Genomic DNA, 20,278 nt, shown 5'->3' with positions numbered 1-20,278 from the left:
CTCACGCTCTGATCGATCAAGGAAAGCATACCAAACACCTTCACTGGTAGAGAGCATATTTATGTTTAAGGATCTATGAACTTGCACTCCAAAGTCTCTTTGTTCAGCAATACTCCATAGGACCTTACCATTAAGTGTATAAGTCCTGCAAAGATTTGCTTTCCGAAAATGCAGCATCTTGCATTGATCTAAATTAAGCTCTATCTGCCACTCCTCAGTGCATTGGCCCATCTGATCAAGATCCCATTGTAATCTTAGGTAACCTTCTTTGCTGTCCAGTACGCCTCCAACTTTGATGTCATCTGCAAACTTACTAACTATACCCACTATGTTCATATCCAAATCATTTTTATAAATGACGAAAAGTGGTGGATCCAGCACCGATCCTTGTGGCAATCCACTGGTCACAGGTCTCCAGTCTGAAAAACAACCCTTCACCACCACCCTCTGTCTTCTACCTTTAAGCCAGTTCTTTATCCAAATGGCTAGTTCTCCCTGTATTCCATGAGATCTAACCTTGCTAACTAGTCTCCCATGGGAGAACACCTTACTGAAGTCCATATAGATCACATCCACCGCTTTGCCCTCATCAATCCTCTTTGTTACTTTTTCAAAAAACTCAATAAAGCTTGTGAGACATAATTTACCACGCACAAAGCCATGTGCGTGGTAACCCTAATCAGTCCTTGCTTTTCCAAGTATGTGTAAATCCTGTCCCTCAGGATTCCGTCCAACAACCTGCCCACCATCGACATCAGGCTCACGGGTCTATGGTTCCCTGGTCTTACCACCTTTCATAAATTGTGGTACCACGTTATTCAACCTCCAGTGTTCTGGCACCTTACCTGTGACTACTAATTATACACATATCTCAGTAAGGGGCCCAGTAGTCATTTCCCTACTTTCCAATAGAGACCTAGGGTACAGCTGATCAGGAGCTGGGGATTTATCCACCTTTATGCATTTCAAGACATCCAGCACTTCCTCCTCTGTAGTATGGACATTTTTCAAGATGTCACCATCAATTTCCCAGGTGTTGGTGAAGTTGATGAACTGTTCAACCTCCTCATGGGAGCACGAGGTAGCACCGATATAGTCATCGATGTCGTGGAGGAAAAGATAGGGATTGGTGCCGGCGTAGCGGTGGAAGGTGGATTGTTCCACGTACCCAACAAAAAGGCAGGCATGGCTCGGCCCAATGTGGGTGCCCATGGATACCCCTTTGGTTTGGAGGGAGTGGGAGGATTGGAAAGAGAAGTTGTTGAGGGTAAGGGTCAGTTCAGCCAGGTGGATGAGGGTGTCAGTGGAAGTTTGGGATGGCGTGAGAGGAAGAAATGGAGGGCTTGGAGGACTTATCATGGCGGATAGATGTGTACAGGGACTGGATGTCGATAGTGAAGATAAGACATTGGGGGCTGTGGAAACAAAAGTCTTGAAGGGCGTGGGTAGTGTCTGAATGTAGGTAGGGAGTTCCTGGACTAAGGGGACAGGATGGTGTCAAGGTATGCAGAGATGAATTCATTCTGACAGGAGCAGGCTGGAGCAATGGGTTGGCCAGGAATTCAGGTTTGTGAATCTTTGGTAGGAGGTAGAATCAAGTGTTGCATCAAACCCACAGACAAGCGGGGGTGCAGTGGTAGTTTGGTGCACTGACCTCTACATCGCTGAAGCCAGGTGCCAACTCGCAGACACCTTCTCCTACTGCCCGCTCGATTACGACCTCACCTCCCATCACCAAACTATCATCTCCCAGACCATCCACAATCTCATCACCTCTGGGGATCTCCCATCCACAGCCTCCAACCTCATAGTCCATGAACCCCGCACCATGCGATTCTACCTCCTACCGAAGATGCACAAACCTGACTTCCCCGGTCGACCCATTGCCTCAGCCTGCTCCTGTCCCACTGAACTCATCTCTGCCTACCTTGACACAGTCCTGACCCCCTTAGTCTAAGAACTCTCCACCTACGTTCGAGATACCACTCATGCCATTACCTCCTCCAAGACTTTTATTTCACCAGCCCCAATGCCTTATCTTCACTATGGACATTCAGTCCCTGTACACATCATTCCACCATGACGAAGGCCTCCAAGCCCTCTGTTTTTTCTCTCACGCCATCTCAACCAGTATCATTCCACTGACACCTTCATCCACCTGGCTGAACTGGTTCTCAACCTCAACAACTTCTCCTTCCAATCCTCCCACTTCCTCCAAACCAAAGGGGTAGCCATGGGCAGCCACATGAGCTATGCCTGCCTCTTTGTCAGGTACGTGGAGCAGTCCATCTTCCTCAGCTACATCCATGACTGTATCGGTGCTACCCCGTGCTCCCATGAGGAAGTTGAACAGATCATCAACTTCACTAACACCTCTCACCCCACCTCAAATTAACCTGGATCATCTCGGACACCTCCCTCCCCTTCCTGGACCTCTCCATCTCCGGTGACCGACTAACCATGGACATCTACTACAAACCCACCGACTTCCACAGCTACCTAGACTACACCTCCTCCCACCCTAACTCCTATAAAAATGCCACCCCTTATTCCCAATTCGTCTGCCTCTGCTGCATCTGTTCCCAGGATGACCGGTTCCACATTAGAAAATTAGAAATCTTTGAAGATCTCCTTCTTCAAAGATTGCAATTTCTCCTCCCACATGCTTGACAATGTCCCCCGGCGCATCTCCTCCACTTCCCGCACCTCTGCCCTTGAACCTCATCCCTCCAATTGCAACAAGGACAGAACCCTCCAGGTCCACACCTTCCACCCCACCAACCTCCATATACATCACATCGTCCTCTGCCACTTCTGCCACCTACAAATAGATCCCACTTGGGACATATTTCCCTCCCCACCCCTAACAGCATTCTGACGAGACCAGATCCACACACCCCACCAGCCCACACCTCACTCCCGGCACCTTCCCCTACCACTGCAGGAAGTGCAAAATCTGCGCCCATATCTACCCCCTCACCTCCATCCAAGGCCCCAAAGGATCCTTTCACATTTGACAGAACTGTACCTGTACCTCCACCAATGTCCTCTATTGTATCCCTTGCACCCGATGTGGTCACCTCTACATTGGGGTGACTGGATGCCAACTTGCGGAGTGTTTTAGAGAACATCTCTGGGACACCCGCACCAACCAACCCGACTGCCCCATGGCTGAACACTTCAATTCCCCCTCCCACTCCGTCAGGGACATACAGGTCCTTGGCCTCCTCCATCACCAAACCCTTACCACCAGATGCCTATAAGAAGAAAGCCTCATCTTCCACCTTTGGACCCTGCAACCACATGGAATCAATGTGGATTTCACCAGTTTCCTCATTTCCCCTCCCTCCACATTATCCCAGTCCCAAGCCTCCAAATCAACACCACCCTCTTGACCTGTCCATCACATTTGCCATCCATCCATTCCACCTTCTCCCCAACCTTCATCTACCTATCGCATTCTCAGCTATCTTCCCCCCAACCTCACCCCCCTCCCATTTATCTCTCAGCTTCCCCCCCCAACAATCCCAGCCCACAAGCCTCATTCCTGATGACAGGTTTACACCCAAAACATCAATTCTCCTGCTCCTCAGATGCTGCATGATCTGCTGTGCTTCTGTGTGACAACCTAGTTAACTCTGCTGTAGTACACTCTGTGCTGAGCATCTCTATGGTGGTGGAGGATGCACGTGTATCATGTGATTGTGGATCCTTAGGATGTTTGGCATATTCTGAGGACTTCATGATCTCCTCCTAATCTGAGAGAGCAAATACAAGTTAGTGCTGATATCAAGAAAGTTTCAAACTCAGCCGAGTGTATATCATAAAAATTCAGTTAGAGCTGATATCCATACAATCTCAGTGACTATTAAGTGCCAACTGCCAGTGTAACAAATATCTTGTGCTGTCACCAGGTCCGTGGGCTTTTCCTACAAAATCACAAGGAAGATGTATTCACTTAAATTGAAATTGTTACAGAACTGTTTTGTCCCATTCACCTCTGTATTCACTGGAATGACCCATGAATTTGGCACATTTCTCACATCAATCGCCATCAGTGTCTGGGAAATATGAATTTGCCTTGCGAGCTAACACTGTCTACTCAATCTTCTATTGGGTAAAAAAAAGTAGTGCTCTGAAATGCAAAGGATCCTGATATGTATATTGTTAATTGAGTATGTGCTTTGCTTGCTGGATGAATATACGCTTAGTGTCAACCACGCAGATCTCTTGGTTACATATGTCTGAGGTGTGGAATGGTAACCCGATGCAATATTTAGCATAATAGTTTGAAGCTTCATGTATGGAAGCCATACAAAGAAGTACTAATTTACATTGAAAGTCATGCTTCTGTGAATCCGAACATGTGAATCATGTTTTTATAATTCCCTTTCTTTTCATTTGAATTGAAAGTGAAATAATACAATGGATATTCGGTTATTCCAAATTCCATTGTGGTAAGATAAACCCATTATTAAAACTGTAAATAATGACTTCACTCTTTGTATAGATACTTTGATAATCCTACTTACAAAATTTCCTTTTGCTTTCACAATTCAGCATGTGAATCCAATAAAAAATTGCTGGAATGGACCTGACATCAGAGACTGGATTTAGCAGCGTTGGAGTCCTCGCGCCCCTATCCATAAAGTTGAGCTCAAAGCCACTCTGCCAACTTGCTCTTCAGGTCCTTAATGCTCAGACAAGCATTATTCCTTTATGACAGAACTTCCATTTTCATCTGGGCAGAAAGCTTGCCTTTGAGCACTGCTGGCCAATCTCACAATTGTTGTAGAGCATAAGGAGATTATTCAGTCCATTGTGTCTACACTAGCTCTCTGAGCATTGAAACTTCATGCCAATCTCCTGCTTTTTCTCCGTAACCCTGCTACCTTTGGACTGACTTTTCATGAAATTTGACAGGGTGCCAATTTCGGTGAGTTTCAAGGAGGGTTTCTCTCCATGAGCTCTGGCAGGTTTACTGTTGTAATTGTATGTCGCTCAACTCATGAGAATGCACCATACCTAGTACTACCTTGCAGTCAGCAGTGGCAGGAGTGTTTGTGGCTGCCAGGATTCTGCCGTCAATGACATATTTAAAGCCCAGCTGTGTATATGTTCAGCTGCTGCATGTCTGGGATAGCCCTTCACAATAGCAGCATGTGAAGAATTGCCCGAAGATGGTCAATAGAGGCAAATTGGCACCCTGCTTTGCTGACAGGGTTCTAGAGGTTTGGGTGGACAGGAAGAACGCTTTCTTTCCTCAGGATAGCCAGAAGGGACCACGGCATCAGTGTCCCCGTTGTGATGGAGGAAAATTAATAACCTTCTGTACTCTATAATGCTAAGTGCCATTATCATCCGTCTGGCATCAGACACTCACACTAACTCCACCATTGCGGTGTCCTCTCACTGAGGCTTATGGTCTAACATATCCACACATGCAGCATGCTCCCTCAATGGCTCTCACCTACTTCATCACCCTAGACTACTAACCCTTCTTATCCTCTGCACCTCCTACTCACACAGGACATTTCACCACCTTTTCATTACCTACAAAAATACACTAAGTTGTGGCAACCATTTCCATCTCACCCCATTCCTCCCTCTGCAAGACAAAATAGCAAAGATGTGAGGTGAGTACTTGCATTTCATCTCTCACCCCCTTTGAGAAGAGAGTTCTTACTTTAGTGGGAAAGGGTCATGGGTGTTCATGGTCATGCCGATGATGGTGATCACGGTGATGCCGATACCTCCATGTCCCGGCAACCAAATAATACTCATTGTGATGTGCTGCACTGCTCTCCTGTTATAACCATTGTGAATATGTTCTTAATATGCTCAAGGCTCTATCCTATTTCACAATGCATTCTCTCACTTAGAGTCATAGACATAGAAATGTACAGTATTGAAACAGACCCTTCGGTCCAACCTGTCCATGCTGATCAGATATCCCAACCCAATCTAGTCCCATCTGCCAGCACCTGGCCCATATCCCTCCAAACCCTTCCTATTCATATACCCATCCAAATGCCTCTTAAATGTTGCAATTGTACCAGTCTCCACTACTTCCTCTGGCAGCTCATTCCATACACGTTTCACCCTCTGTATGAAAAAGTTGCCCCGTAGATCTCTTTTATATCTTTCCCCTCTCACCCTAAACCTATGCCCTCTAGTTCTGGACTCCCTGACCCCAGGGAAAAGACTTTGCCTATTTACCCTACCCATGCCCCTCATAATTTTGTAAACCTCTATAAGGTCACCCCTCAGCCTCCGACGCTCCAGGGAAAACAGCCCCAGCCTGTTCAGCCTCTCCGTATTGCTCAAATCCTCCTTGTAAATCTTTTCTGAACCCTTTAAAGTTTCACAACATCTTTCCGATAGGAAGACCAGAATTGCACGCAATATTCCAACAGTGGCCTAACCAATTTCTTGTACAGCCGCAACATGACGTCTCAACTCCTGTACTCAATACTCTGACCAATAAAGAAAAGCATACCAAACGCCTTCTTCACAGTAGCATCCACACGCCTAACGTGAAGAGACCTACATCTCCGGATATTACCTCTTCAGCCACCTCTGAGGAGGAAGCCACAGATCTTTCAGAGAATACACTGGCATGGCTGTCTCCTGCACCCTTTATCAACTCAGATACTGACACCTCTGTGTGTCCTTTATCTGGTTTAGCACATTCTGGTGAGCACATCACTGCCACGACTCTGCAGCTGGTTGAAGAACAAATACCTCAGGTTGCTGACACTCAGAGGACTGCTGGAGGTCATGTTCAGTCTCAAATAGGAGAGGAGCCCATGGTATTGGCCATTCATAACTTCATTAAAATGTACAAACACAAGAGCAGCAGGCACGTTTTGTTGGAGACATTTGGGAAACTGGATTGCCCAAGGTTGGAGAGGTTCAACAAAGTTATCTATGCTAAGCTGGCTCCGGCATATGTGTTTCTGGTTGGTGGCTGAAGAATGTTTATTGGCTGCTGGACATGCATACAGACCTGCAGTCTTTTCACCATTCGAGACCAACATAAACATCAATGTGATAAGGGGACCATGATCTCATTCCAGCTACCCTTAGATACAGAAGCAAGGGTGTTCCCAACTGGAGGAGGAGCTGCATTGAGACATCCCAGAAGTCTCCTCACCAGACAGTCCAGAGGTGCACATTGCGTCCACCTCTAACTTGCCATCAACCTTCAACCCTGTGCAAGATAAAACTGAGGAGAAGGAGCTTGCTTCTGGCTAGTAAATCCTAAGTATGTCTGGACTATGTCATTACAAATTCCGCGGGGCACATTTTTAAGGTGAGAGGAGAGATTTAAAAGACATGAGAGGCAGATTTTTTATACAGAGAGTGGTTCGCATGTGGAACGAACTTTCTGAGGAAGTGGCGGATGTGGGTACAATTACAACATTTAAAAAGGCATTTGGATAGATATATATGAATAGGAAACGTTTGGAGGTATGGGGGGCAGAAGCAGGTAGGTGGGATGAGTTTAATTATGTTTGGCATGGACTGAAGGGTTTGTTTCTGTTCTACATGACTCTGACTCTATAAACCAATGAGTCTGACATCAGTAGTGGGGAGGATGTCTGAGTCCATTATCAAAGATTTTATACCAGAGCACTTGGAAAACAATGGTTGAATCAGACACCTTGCATGTATATAAAAAATGGAAATCATGCTTGACAAATCTATGAATTCTTCGAGGATGTAACTATTAGAGTTGATCAGGGGGAGCTCGTGGATGTGACTTACTTGAACTTTCAGAAGGCTTTTAACCAAGTCTTACATAAGACATTAATTTGTAAAATTGAAGTGCGTGGGATTGGAGGTAGTGTATTATGATGGATAGAAAATTGTTTAGCAGATGGACAGCAATGTACGAATAAATTTTTTTCTGACTATTAGGAAGTGAGTAATGGGATACTGTAGGGATTGGTACGAGGACCCCAGCTGTTCACAATATATGTTAATGATTTGAGTGAGGTAAGTGTAATATCTCAAAATTTGCAGATGACAAAATGCTGGGTGGAATTGTCAGCTCTGAGAGATATTGCAGTATGATTTGGATAGGCTGGGTAAAAGGGCAAATGCATGCCATGTACAGTATAGTGTGGACACACATTAGGTTGTTTACTTTGGTAGCAAATATAGGAAAGCAGATTATTATTGAATGGCTGTAAATTAAGAGAGAGGAATGCTAAATGAGACCCAGGTGTCTTCTTGCACCAGTCACTGAAAGTAAGCACAGTTGCAACAAGCAGTAATGGCAGCAAACACTATGTTGGCTTTCATGGCAAAAGGATTTGAGTACAGGAACAAAAATGTCTTGTTGCAATTATGTAGGGCATTGGTGAGGCCACTCCTGGAATATTGTGTGAAGTGTTGGTGTCCTTACCTGAGAAGGGATGTTCTTGCAATGGACTGAGCACAGTGAAGATTTATCCAATTGATCCCTGGAATGGCAGAACTAACATATGAGGAGAGGTTGACTTAATTTGTATTGTATTCACTGGAGTTTAGAAGAATGAGGGGGAATCTCGTAGAAAACCTATGAAATTCTAACAGGACCAAACAGGTTAGATGCAGGAAGGATGTTCCTGTTAGTGGAGGAGTCAGAACCAGTGTTCATAGTTTAAGGATAAGGGGTGAACGTTTTAGCAATGAGAGGAGGAGAAATTTCTTCACTCAGAGAATGGGGAGCTTGAGGAATTCACTATCACAGATAGTAGTTGAGACCAAAACATTACGTGTTTCCAAGAAGGAGGTAAATATAAATCTTGTGACAAAAGGGATCAAGGGATATTGGGGAAGGGCAGGATTAGGGTATTGAGCTTGATGATCAGCCATGATCATATTGAATAGCGGAGTTCAAGGGGTCGAAAGGCCTACTCCTGCTCCTAACCTACTCCGTTTTTATGTCCCTGAAAAGAAGCAGGAATCTCAGTTATCAAGAAGATAGGTATCTTGGCAGCTTGCAAGTTACTTGGTGCAGACTTCTGGGATATGTTAGTAATGATCATTGATTACTTGTACATTGACCGAATAGAACCCTTTTCTATTAGTTAGTCATATCCTGATATTGTTCTTTCAGTGCCCTGTACATGGGGAAAGCCTATTGCCTGAGCTGTAGCACTGACCTTATTGTGGGGAAATGAGATGAAGCAGTGTGATCTTCCAGGAATTGCAATAGTAACAACCCTGTTGGATTTGTTTGAGAGATCCCACACAGATCTTCAGTGGATCCTTGAAACTAGCCAATCACCTATAAATCAAGAATATTTCACATCTTGATAGCTACTGGGATAAAACGGTCATCCACCCCTTCAGATTGCAAGTCCTGCTTCAGCAGTTGACACAGTTCTGTGACAGGGACAACCGCATTCAACGGCAGCACTATACCTTGTTCATTTGGAGGAAATACGTTGAGGACAAAGGATTCTCGGCCTTCTGCACCTCATTTGCATCCTGGTGAGATTTTCGCCTGCAACCTCTTCATGTAGAGGCTGTTCAGCAGCTGCTGAAGATTGCTGTTAATCCTGGGCTTACTGAAGCATTTCTTCCTCCTTAACCTCTGTTACTTCAGTGTGCAGTGGTCACAATGATGATACTCACTGCTGTGGATGGATCTCTGGGTGAAGGTTCCAGTGAACCTCTGAGAATATCAGAAACAAGTAATGTGAGCAGTCAGCTGTTGCACACAATGAAGTAACAGTTTATATAGTCCTTGATACAGTGGAGTGAGGAGTCTTGTGTCGAAGAGGGCAGTAGGATGCTTGTAGGTAAACCTTTGTCATAGTCGATCTTAGTTGAATGTGTGCAGCGCAAATCATGTCACAAAAAGACAGTAGGAAAACGTAGAAAAATGTATATCCGCTAGGATTACTGAAACCTTAAACCTGACATCATTCAAGAAAGGCAGCATTGCATATACGATCATATTTCATTTGCCCTCGTTGGTCACTACATATATTTTACATGCAAAATTCTGTGATTGCAGATGTCTTTAAACTAGAGTCAAAGAGTTTTTATAGCATGGAAAGGACCCCTTTGACAAATTGAGCCCACAAAAGTCATATGCTAAATTGGGTCTGGCATAGATGGCAATGAGGCAGTGGAGATGTGATGCCAGCGTAGGCATCAATGATGATAAGCTGGCTCAGGATCGATGGACTCTCTTCAAGCTTTATCTTTCTATCTTTTTTCTTATTCTTAAAACTATTCAAATTAGTGCTCTTTTGTGGTGGCAGTGGAAAAGCTCTTCACTTATTTTACTGCTTCCTCAATTTAAAATACACAGGACAATAAAATAATTCATTCTTTCATCAAACATGCATCAATTCTAATTGCAGTTTCCAGCACTTGGCCCATAGCTTGTATGCTATGGTGTTTTAAGTGTTGTCTAAACATTTCTTAAATATCTGAGGATTTCCACCTCTCCCACTATTTTAAGCAGTGAGTTTCAGAGAACTAAAACCTTCTCTGTGAAAATAATTTCCTCAAATCCCCCCGAAACCTCCTTTAAAACTGTGTCTCCTCATATTGACCCCTGTAGTAAGGGGATATGTTTCTTCCTATCTACACCCATCAGAACCTTGTACACCTCAGTCAGATGCCCTTCAGTCTTCTCTGCTACAAGAAAAACAACTCTATCTAGCCTCACTTCATAGATGAATTACTCCAGCTGAGACATTTTGGTGAATTTATTCTCTATTGCAGTTACATCCTTTGTATGGTGTGGTGACCAGAACTGTACACATTTTTCCAGCTGTGGCTTGACATTATATACAGCTCTTGTATAACCTACCCACTCTTGTATTCAATGGAAGTGTATAGCAGTTTCATTTGCAGATTAACACATTGCTAAGGCCATACTGAATTCAGAATTTTTCGGTTTAACAAAAATGAATCGGACCTACATTTTTATTTCTTATATCTTTGCTCAGGAAGGTTCGGTTCCATACATTATTGTCTTACACACAAGTATTTCTTGCAAGCCACCAATTTTTAACCATCAAATTAGCTAAAAAGATAATTTCTTTATTAAAATATGAATGATATTACAGCAGAATAACATATTTTGCTTTTATTTTGACAATGTAGATAATGTAGAGACTGATCTTGCATGGAAAATATTTTGTGATGATACTGTGGTTTTAAGAGGTGTATTTTGTGCTTTTTTTTATGAAGAGAGGTTGAGGTAGAGATGTCATGTGGTCTATCCCAACCCAATAATCTGCTTGTGAGGCCATTTTTTTTAAAAAAACGTTGGGACAATAGAAACAGCCTGAATGGGTGGAATCAGTCTCCCACAAAACCAGGATTTTAGTTTTGCTTTCAGTAGTTGTTGTGGTTTTGAAGCTGCCATATGTTTCTCCCTGCTACAGAAAAATGCTTGAGTCTCTCTTTCTCTGTGCCAGAATTTTCTCTTGATGTTCTTTCTTCCTGAACTGGAGAAACGTTGCATGTGAGACAGTCTGTTTTCTGAATTTGCCTTTGCCAAGGGTTTATGGAATGTTACTATATTGGAACAACAGCTGTTTAGTAGTTAAATAATTTACTATTCTATTATGTGTTCTAATAGAGTTAAAATCAGACCAATTCTTATTTATCTTGTTTGTGTTTTAATTGTAGAGTAAGAATAAAGTGTGTTTTGCTTAAAGCTGAGTGGTATAACTAATCAAATTACATCTGGAACAAGTTTTACATCTTTAAATAAGAACAAGTTAGGGTCCAGGCTATTTCCTTCACATACTTGAAGGGGTTTGGTCTGGTCCATAACACCTTTAAGATAATTGCCATGCAATGAGCATAATTTGCTTTAATTATGTTTTAAGTTTTGGTACAATTGATACTTTAGGTTAGTTGTTGGAAAACAGCTAAGTGTTTTGGAGTTGACCAATGCTGACAACTTTGGATGTTGGTATTACAACAGTGACTATATTTTAAAATTTTCTGATTTTAAAATAGATTGGAACATTCTGAGGTAATATATTTTTTTCTTATTCACAAAATACATCAAACATTCAGTCTTTACTATGCACATTTTATCTTGCAATCTTAAATGAAATTTACATTCTGAACTCAGTTCACATGAACCACTGCCAATAATCCCTTTTAGTAATAGTCTTTGTCTCCTGAACTGCTTGCTGTTGTACTGTTTAGGACTGTGGGAATTAATAACATTCTTCTTGGTTTTGCAGGGCTCATACTTGTTTCAACCGGTTAGATCTTCCCCCATACCCATCCTTTTCTATGCTTTACGAGAAGCTGTTGACTGCTGTGGAAGAGACAAGCACATTTGGTTTGGAGTAACAAATGACACTGAAATGTAAACCGGTTTCTTCTACTGGATCTTCTGTTACGGATTTTCAAGAGATGGAGATTGTGATGGCAGCAGCATACTCATGTTGGTGAAGGCTTGTGGGATTTGAATTAGCAAAGAAGTGTCCTTCATAGACTTAACAGGACTTGTTGCTAAGTTAGAATGCATGCAGAAAGTGAAGTAAGATTACTGAATACAGACAATCACTGTGCATATTTTGCAGTGTCTGACTGAAGAAATGAAGGGAAGGAACTAAACCCCTGTGCACCTTATGGTCATCTTACACACAATATTTGGATACTTCTGTCTACCATAAAAACATTAAATATGTTTTTGTGAAGCAAAGCAGTCCAGAAGCTACCAAGACTTGCACAAAGATATGTCAATGCTACTTTGGAATGACTGTGAAAATATTATAATGGACAAATCTTTTTTTCAATGGAGTTTATCTTAAAACCTTAAGAGTTGAAATTCTGTCTTTTTTAAAAATTCAGTGGTATACCTGTATCTTCTAGAGTTCCAAGCTGAAAACAATGTACTTGTTAATAAAGTAATTGTCTTTATATACCTGTTAATGCATGGTATACAATCACAATGTATGGAAATGTCTCGAGTAACAGCTCCATTGTCATTATGGCACAGTAAAAACATCAACAGTTGTGGAAATCAGTTTTATTTAATCTTTGTAATAGATTATTTACAAGTCCTATATAATCTTTAAACTATCCAAGCCTTGTTGGAGGGAGATGTCTGGCAGTTCATTCCTTGTGCTTGTTCTAAATTTGTTTCGCTTATCTGCTCCAGGACATCCAAAATATTAATTTTTTAAAAAAAATTTTTACAAATAATCTTTTCAGAAACAAGGAAAAGTCTTTTTCTAAAAAAAAATGCACTGAATGTACCAAAGTAAAAAGGGGTAAAATTGCCACCATTCACAAAATGTAGGTACGATGGTATACTCATATGCAGAACAATATAAACTGTTTTTAGAGCTCTTCTTATAATATGTCTTCAGTAATAGGACTGAGTACAAAAACATGTATTAGCTTGTTTGTAAAAATAAAATACTTCCCCTTGAACAAAGTAGAATAAATAGATTTACGGCAGTAGATCATATATAGCTGCTGTATGCATACGTAACAGCATTTTCCTTAATCAGAAAATAGGATGCAATTTACTATAAAACAGAGTATTTTCACAGTGAAGACAGTCGGAAACTTTTTTAACCAAGGTAATGTAATTTTAGATAATGAATAGTATGCAGGTAGCAGTGATAAAGACAGTTACATGAGAAGATATTGCCTTTGGATCTCAGTGAAAATGTAAAAAATACTCTGCCACTATTGCTGTCTATGTAAAATTCCAGCAAATTCTGTTATTTTACTGCTAAAATTTAAAAATAGAACATAGTCAAGAATGCTCAAGTTAATTCAAAAATGAACTGAATGCACCTTCTCCAATTAATCTTCAACAACTCAAAGTCTACCCTTAAGGATCATAATGGTCTAAAGAAAATGGATTCTAATTTAAACTATTACAAACTTGTCTTATATTTCTATTGTTTAAACCATTCTGTAATGGCAAACCTGCCTAGATCCATATCTAGACCTTCTGGCTACAAAGTTTGAACTTCTATATCTCTTATTACCCAATTTTAACTTAGCATATATTGATACAATGGATCATGTAGACAGTTCAATTTTTTGATTTGAATACTGAATCATCTTTTAAGTATTTCTTGACAATATACAGAAATTATAGTAACTTTTATTTCTTATCCACAGATGCACGAGCTGTCCAGTGACTTATTCATATGCAGGATAGAGTCAGTGCTGTAGTATCCATACACATGATTGAATACTGTAAGACATTGCATGGATGTTATACTTCTTCACATGGAAAGAGAACATTTAGCTCTAGTTATGACATAAACACTGATATTTCTGGTACTCTTACCCTATTTTATATGGTGTTTAAAAAATTCAATATCATTTGACACAATTTCATATTATAAATGAAACTTACCTATATAACACGTGGCTAAAAGACACAAATCATTGAAATGTGCCATTGCCATATTTAGTGTTCTGATTCATTTCAAAGTTTCAAACTGTCTATTGGGATTATGCAGAATTTTGTACACAATTGCTATTAATTATGCTGAAAATACTTAAGATTATTGTTCTGTTTTTGTCAACTATGATTTAATGGAAAAAAAGTTTATAATGTACTAAAATTTGATTAACTTTGTTTTATTTTCATAATATATACATATTTTATTTAAAACCATGCTGCATCATTTAAAAATCATTAATTGCAAATAAAGATTCATAGAAATAGCTGTGAATATGAAAGAAAGACTTTGTTCATTACAAAACAGAATTTTTACAAGAAAGTTCAATTTCTGACTGGTACTTTGTTCAGGTTTAAACTGAATTATTCATTACTAACTTTTGTCTTATTGGATTGAATTTATAGCATGAGGTATTATTTGCCTGTTCTGATGATCTTATATACTAAAATTAAAAAGCATATAAGCCAGCTCATTGACTCACCTACACTCCACCACTTTGTTCTTAAGAATCACTTAGAAACAATCAACAATTTTTTCAGAGGAACTATGACTAAAATAAGTTACAAACAGAAAAGAGATGATAAGGATGGATCCACTTTTTTTCCAAAGACAGCAAATTCACAAAAGTATTTCAATCCAAACAATTAAATTGTCAGGAAGAAACAAGTAACAGTGTTACAGCTTATAAATATAAGGCTTTTCATAGATTTTGAAAGAAAGATAAATGTTTCTGCCCAACACTCAAAAATACACAATTGCACCTGTTTTCATACTCTTACACACACATTATATATATTATACACACACATACATACACACACACTTAATGGAAGATTACAACTACAAGATTGCAGGATTGTATCCGTTATTGTCCACTGAAGAAAAACTCTGTATTTCTATGAGGATGTATTTACCTTTGTTTCATATTTGCAGTAGCAGATTTTCTTGTCATATTCCAGTCAAAGTATAATAGCAAAGCCCTGTATGATTCCTCAAGTAGAGAATTCATGGCTAACTTGGCTCTCTGCTTATATGTGGCTTAAAACTGGTGGTATAAGGTAAAATGTTTTCTCTTTGTTGACATAGATGTTTCTGTCTAATCCAAAAATGCCTTAAAACCTCTCCTCAGACACCTGGAGTGATATATTCCCCTATGAATATTCACCCCGTGGCCGAACATTTCAACTCCCCCTCCCACTCTGCCAAGGACATGCAGGTCCATCGCCATTCCCTTACCACCCGATGCCTGGAGGCAGAACACCTCATCTTCCGCAAATGCCCACTCCCCTTAAACAAAGAAAACAGAACTGATTCTTCAGATTTATTATCAGTAGCTAAAAAGAAATGAAACTGATATTTACTGGTACACTGCGTAGATCTGATGCAATAATAACAGGGTAATTTCCCTGAACAGTAAAATAAAATAATAAAAGGTAAACACTGTGGATGCTGGAAATCTGAAATAAAAACAGAAAATGTTGGAGAAAGTCAGCAGCTCTGAAAGAATCTGAGGAGACAGAGAGTGGGTATTGTTTCGATTCTGAATTGACTATTCAGTTCTCTCTCCATACTTGCTGAGTTTCTCCAGTATTTTCTGTCTTTAAGATAAAATGTATAGTTTTGACCTTATATTATCTTTGAGGTATAAGGTCTGATATAAAGTTGACAAGCTGGTTTCTGGATTCAGTCAGTTGTAGTGAAAATTGCAGTTATTTAAAATTCTTGGTTCCTTGATGATTTGTCCCTCCATTTATTGCTGTGGGGACTGGGTGCCAATTTCTTCAAAGAGATAGGGAACAGAAACAACAGTTTCTGCTAAACTATCTTCAAAAAGTTTTTGAAATATCCCTTGGAAGAAGGATTGTGTACTTCCAAGAGGTTCTTTGGTGTGGGTCTATCCATGACATCTATGATGTTGATGTTCAGTACTTTGCATTTGTTCACATCTTCCTTATACCATAATTGATTTCAATGTATACCTGGGTTTTCAGAAGTCTCTCTCTTCATAACTCTGAGTGTGATGTATGCGTTTTCTCACCACCTTGGAAAGTATCTTTGTATTCTTAAGTAATTTTTTGCAAAAAATAAAGACGTTTGAGGCACTATTCTAAACTTTTAGGATTCTATAAATACATCACTTCAGTAATGAGTCATGAACCTGACTTGAATTCTTAGTTCAATGGAAATTATCCTGTTATTATTGCATCAGATCTACGCAGTGTACCAGTAAATATCAGTTTCATTTCTTTTTAGCTACTAATAATAAATCTGAAGAATCAGTTCTGTTTTCTTTGTTTAAGGGGAGTGGGCATTTGCAGCATTTGTTGTCCATCCTTAAATGACCTGGAGAAGGTAGTGCTTAGCTGCTTTCTTCCACTACAGTCTTTGAGGTGTATCCACAGTGCTGTTAGGGAATTCCAGGAATGATGTTATAGTTCCAAGTCAGGATTAGTGAATTGGAGTGGACTTTGCAGGAGGTGGTATATCCATACATCTGAAGCCCTTTCTTTCTAGGCAGTAGAACCCATGTGATTGGAAATTGCAGTTGAAGAAGGTTTGTTGAATAAAATAAAAACTCTAACCTTTTTGACAAAAGTCTAAAGTTCGACAAAGGGGCAAACTGCCTTGGATGAGAAAGATTGGCTGCAATAATATTTTTTATGCTTTGGAATGATATGCTTTCCACAAATGTATTGTTGGATTTCATGAATCAATTTGCTCTTAACTAGTTATATGACAAGATATATTGACATAGCACAATGCTGAGCCGAGTTGGAATAATAATACATTGAAGGGGGATGCAGGTTTTCATTTGCTGTGAACTGGAAAATGGTGATCTGTAGATGGTCACTTCCCCACAGGGTGGAAAATTTGGATGCTCGTTACCTAGTTTCATTTGAGTATGTCACACAACTTGACAGATTCAAGGCTGAGATAAGACAGGTTTTAAATCAGGAAGGGAATCAAAGGTTATGAGGAAAAGGCGGGAAAGTGGAGTTGAGGTTATCAGATCAGTCATGATCTCATTGATGACGAAGCATATTTGATGGGCTGAATAGTCTATTTCTGCTTCTACACTTTATGGCCTTATCATCTAACCATAATCAGCATGGGAATACCACCGCCTGTAGTTCCTCCAAGTTACTCCCTGTCCTGATTTTACTGTTGCTGGATCAAAATCACGGAACTCCCTTAACAGTACTGCGGATGTCCTTACATCCTAAGGACTGTAACAGTTCAAGAATGTGATTCACCACCTTGTTCAGTCCAATTTGGTATGGGTAATAAATGCTGGCTTAGCCAGTGATGCCCATATCTCATGAACAAATACAAAAAAAACGATGAGAAATAATATATAGAAAACTGGTTAAATATAAAAGAGAATTTATGACTTTTGCCTTCCTTTTTTGATTTCTTATCATTATTACTCATAAATATAAAATACATACAAAGTTATTGGAATAAATTGAATGCTTGCTGAATAGTGTTCATTCCCATTTGCAACATCTCAAATAGTGAAGCAGCCAGTCCAGCATGCAGCAAGACTAGGGTTGATTAGTGGCAGCTAATATTTGTCACACAAAATATCAGCCAATGGCCATCTCTAACAATAAAGGATCTAACCATCTCCCCTTGACATCCAATGGCAATAACGTCACTGAATCCAAAAGCATCAATGTCCTGGTGGTTCCTACTGACCAGAAATATAACTGGATCAACCACATAAATACTGTGGTTACACAAGTAGGTCAGAGGCTGAATATTCTACCATGACTAGCTGACCTCTGACTCCACCATTCAATGTTCCATGCAGAAACACCATTTGTGTTTCTGCATGGATCTCCAGAATGTTGCCATCACGTACAAGGCACAAGTCAAGAATGAGTTGGAGTACTTGCTTATAGGACTGCAGCTCCAACAACACACAAAAAGTTTGACACCAAGCAGGACAAAGTAGTCTGTGTGATCAACATGTCATCCCCTATCATTTTCACTCCCTCCACCACAACAACAGCAGTGTGTACCATATATGAACTCACCTTTCAAAACACCTTTCAAACTTGTGACCTCTATCAGGTAAGACAAAGATAAGGCTTAGTGAGTTTTGAGAAGATTTGTAGCTAAGGTTGAGGTTCTGGATTTACAAAATACTGTGCAAGGACTGTAACAAACACTACATTGGACAAACAGGCAGAAAACTAGCCACCAAGATACATGTACACCAACTAGACACAAAACGACATGAGTCTCTCTCACTAGTATCCTTACATACGGATGAGGAAGGACACCACTTCGACTGGGACAACACATCCACCTTAGGACAAGCCAAACAAAGACGCATGAGAATTCCTAGAAGCATGGCATTCCAACCGGAACTCTATCAACACATCAAGTTAGACCCCATCTACCACCCCCTGAGAAAAATAACAGGAAGTGACTTCACCACAGGAAATGACATCAACCCAAAGAAACCTAAACATATAAATAGAAAGTAGGAATTTTCAGCAGTGCTTCGCCTGAGGCATACTGAAGATGTTACCTAATAGGGTGACGAAATGTTTGGAAATGAACCTTCCAGCTCAGTGAGCAAATCTACATCCAAAAGATAAGGCTTTTGGCTTTCTCAGAGAATTGAGTGTCTTTGGAATTCTTTCACAGAACCCCTACAGTGTGGAAACAGTCCATCCAGCCCTAAAAGTCCCCACTGACTCTCTGAACAGCATCCCACCCAGACTCACCCCCCTACCCTATCCCTATAAGCCTGCATTTCTCATGGCTAATCCACCTAACCTACACATCTCTGGATACTGTGGCCAATTCACATAACCTGCACATCTTTGGATTGTGGGAGGAAACCACAGCATCCAGAGGAAATCCACACAGACACAGGGAGATTGTGCAAATTCCATACAGACACTCCAGGTTCGAACTGAACCCAGATCCCTGGCACTATCAGGCAGCAGTGCTAACCAATGAGCCACCTGAAAAGGTGGTGTAAGTCAAGTTCTTGAACATTTAAAGGTTAAAGTGGATATATTCTTGTTAAGCAAATGGACAAAAGCTGTTTCAGATTAGATGGGAAAGCTGATTTTGTGTCGCAATCCGATCAGCCATGATTTTATTGAATGGTGGAGTGGGCTTGAGGGGCTGAATGCCTACTCCTCCTTGTTTTCTTGTTTGTATGTTTGTATATATGACATAATTTCACATTTTGCTGAAGATATGAAACTTGAAAAGTGCAGTAACTAAAGGTTCAATTCCCACCTTGGGTGATTGTCTGTGTGGAGTTTGCACATTATCTCTGTGTCTGCATGGGTTTCCTCCAAGTGCTCCGGTTCCCTCCCACAATCCAAAGATGTGCAGGTCGGGTTAATTGCCCATGCTAAATTGCCCATAGTGTTAGGTACATTAGTCAGGGGTAAATGTAGGGGGATAGGTCTGGGTGGGTTGCTCTTTGGAGGGTTGGTGTGGACATGTTGGACCAAAGGGCCTGTTTCTATACTGTAGGAAATCTAATCTAAATCTAACTTAATAAGGAGAATAAAAAGACTTCAGGAAAAGATGAGCAAATTGGTAAAATGAAATACACAAAGTTGATGACAGTTAATGTAAAGAAATCTGAAGTGATATATTAGGTAGGGACAGGCAATGTTAACAACATCTTACAATTTTCAAAGGTGCACAAATCTTAGAAAGTGCCAAACCAAGCAGATTTGATTAATAGGAAAATAAATGGGTCCTTAGCTTTATAAATGAGGGAATACATTTTTGAAGAAAGGAAACTATCCTGAAATTTTATTTTTTAAAAAATGGCTAAAGCAAAATTGGAATAAGCATATAATTCTGGGTCGCTCACTTCAGAA

General features: G+C 40.4%; 1 protein-coding gene across 4 annotated transcripts in view; it reads left to right on the top strand.

The window, feature by feature from the left end:
* The window catches only part of LOC122551267 (E3 ubiquitin-protein ligase HECW2), a 345,727-nt gene extending 331,048 nt beyond the window's left edge, over positions 1-14,679 (top strand). For all 4 annotated transcript variants that reach the window (XM_087988687.1, XM_087988685.1, XM_087988686.1 and 1 more), the window contains exon 29: positions 12,219-14,679. In XM_087988687.1, the coding sequence (XP_087844813.1) occupies positions 12,219-12,330 (112 nt within the window). In that variant the 3' untranslated portion in view covers positions 12,331-14,679. The remainder of the gene's footprint in view (positions 1-12,218) is intronic.
* The last annotated feature ends 5,599 nt before the right edge of the window (positions 14,680-20,278 follow it).

This window comes from Chiloscyllium plagiosum, unplaced genomic scaffold (assembly GCF_037043375.1).
Source record: "Chiloscyllium plagiosum isolate Xiang-an unplaced genomic scaffold, Cpla_swu_hap1 HiC_scaffold_7, whole genome shotgun sequence".
NCBI lineage: Eukaryota > Metazoa > Chordata > Chondrichthyes > Orectolobiformes > Hemiscylliidae > Chiloscyllium > Chiloscyllium plagiosum.
This window is presented reverse-complemented; position numbering and strand designations above follow the sequence as displayed.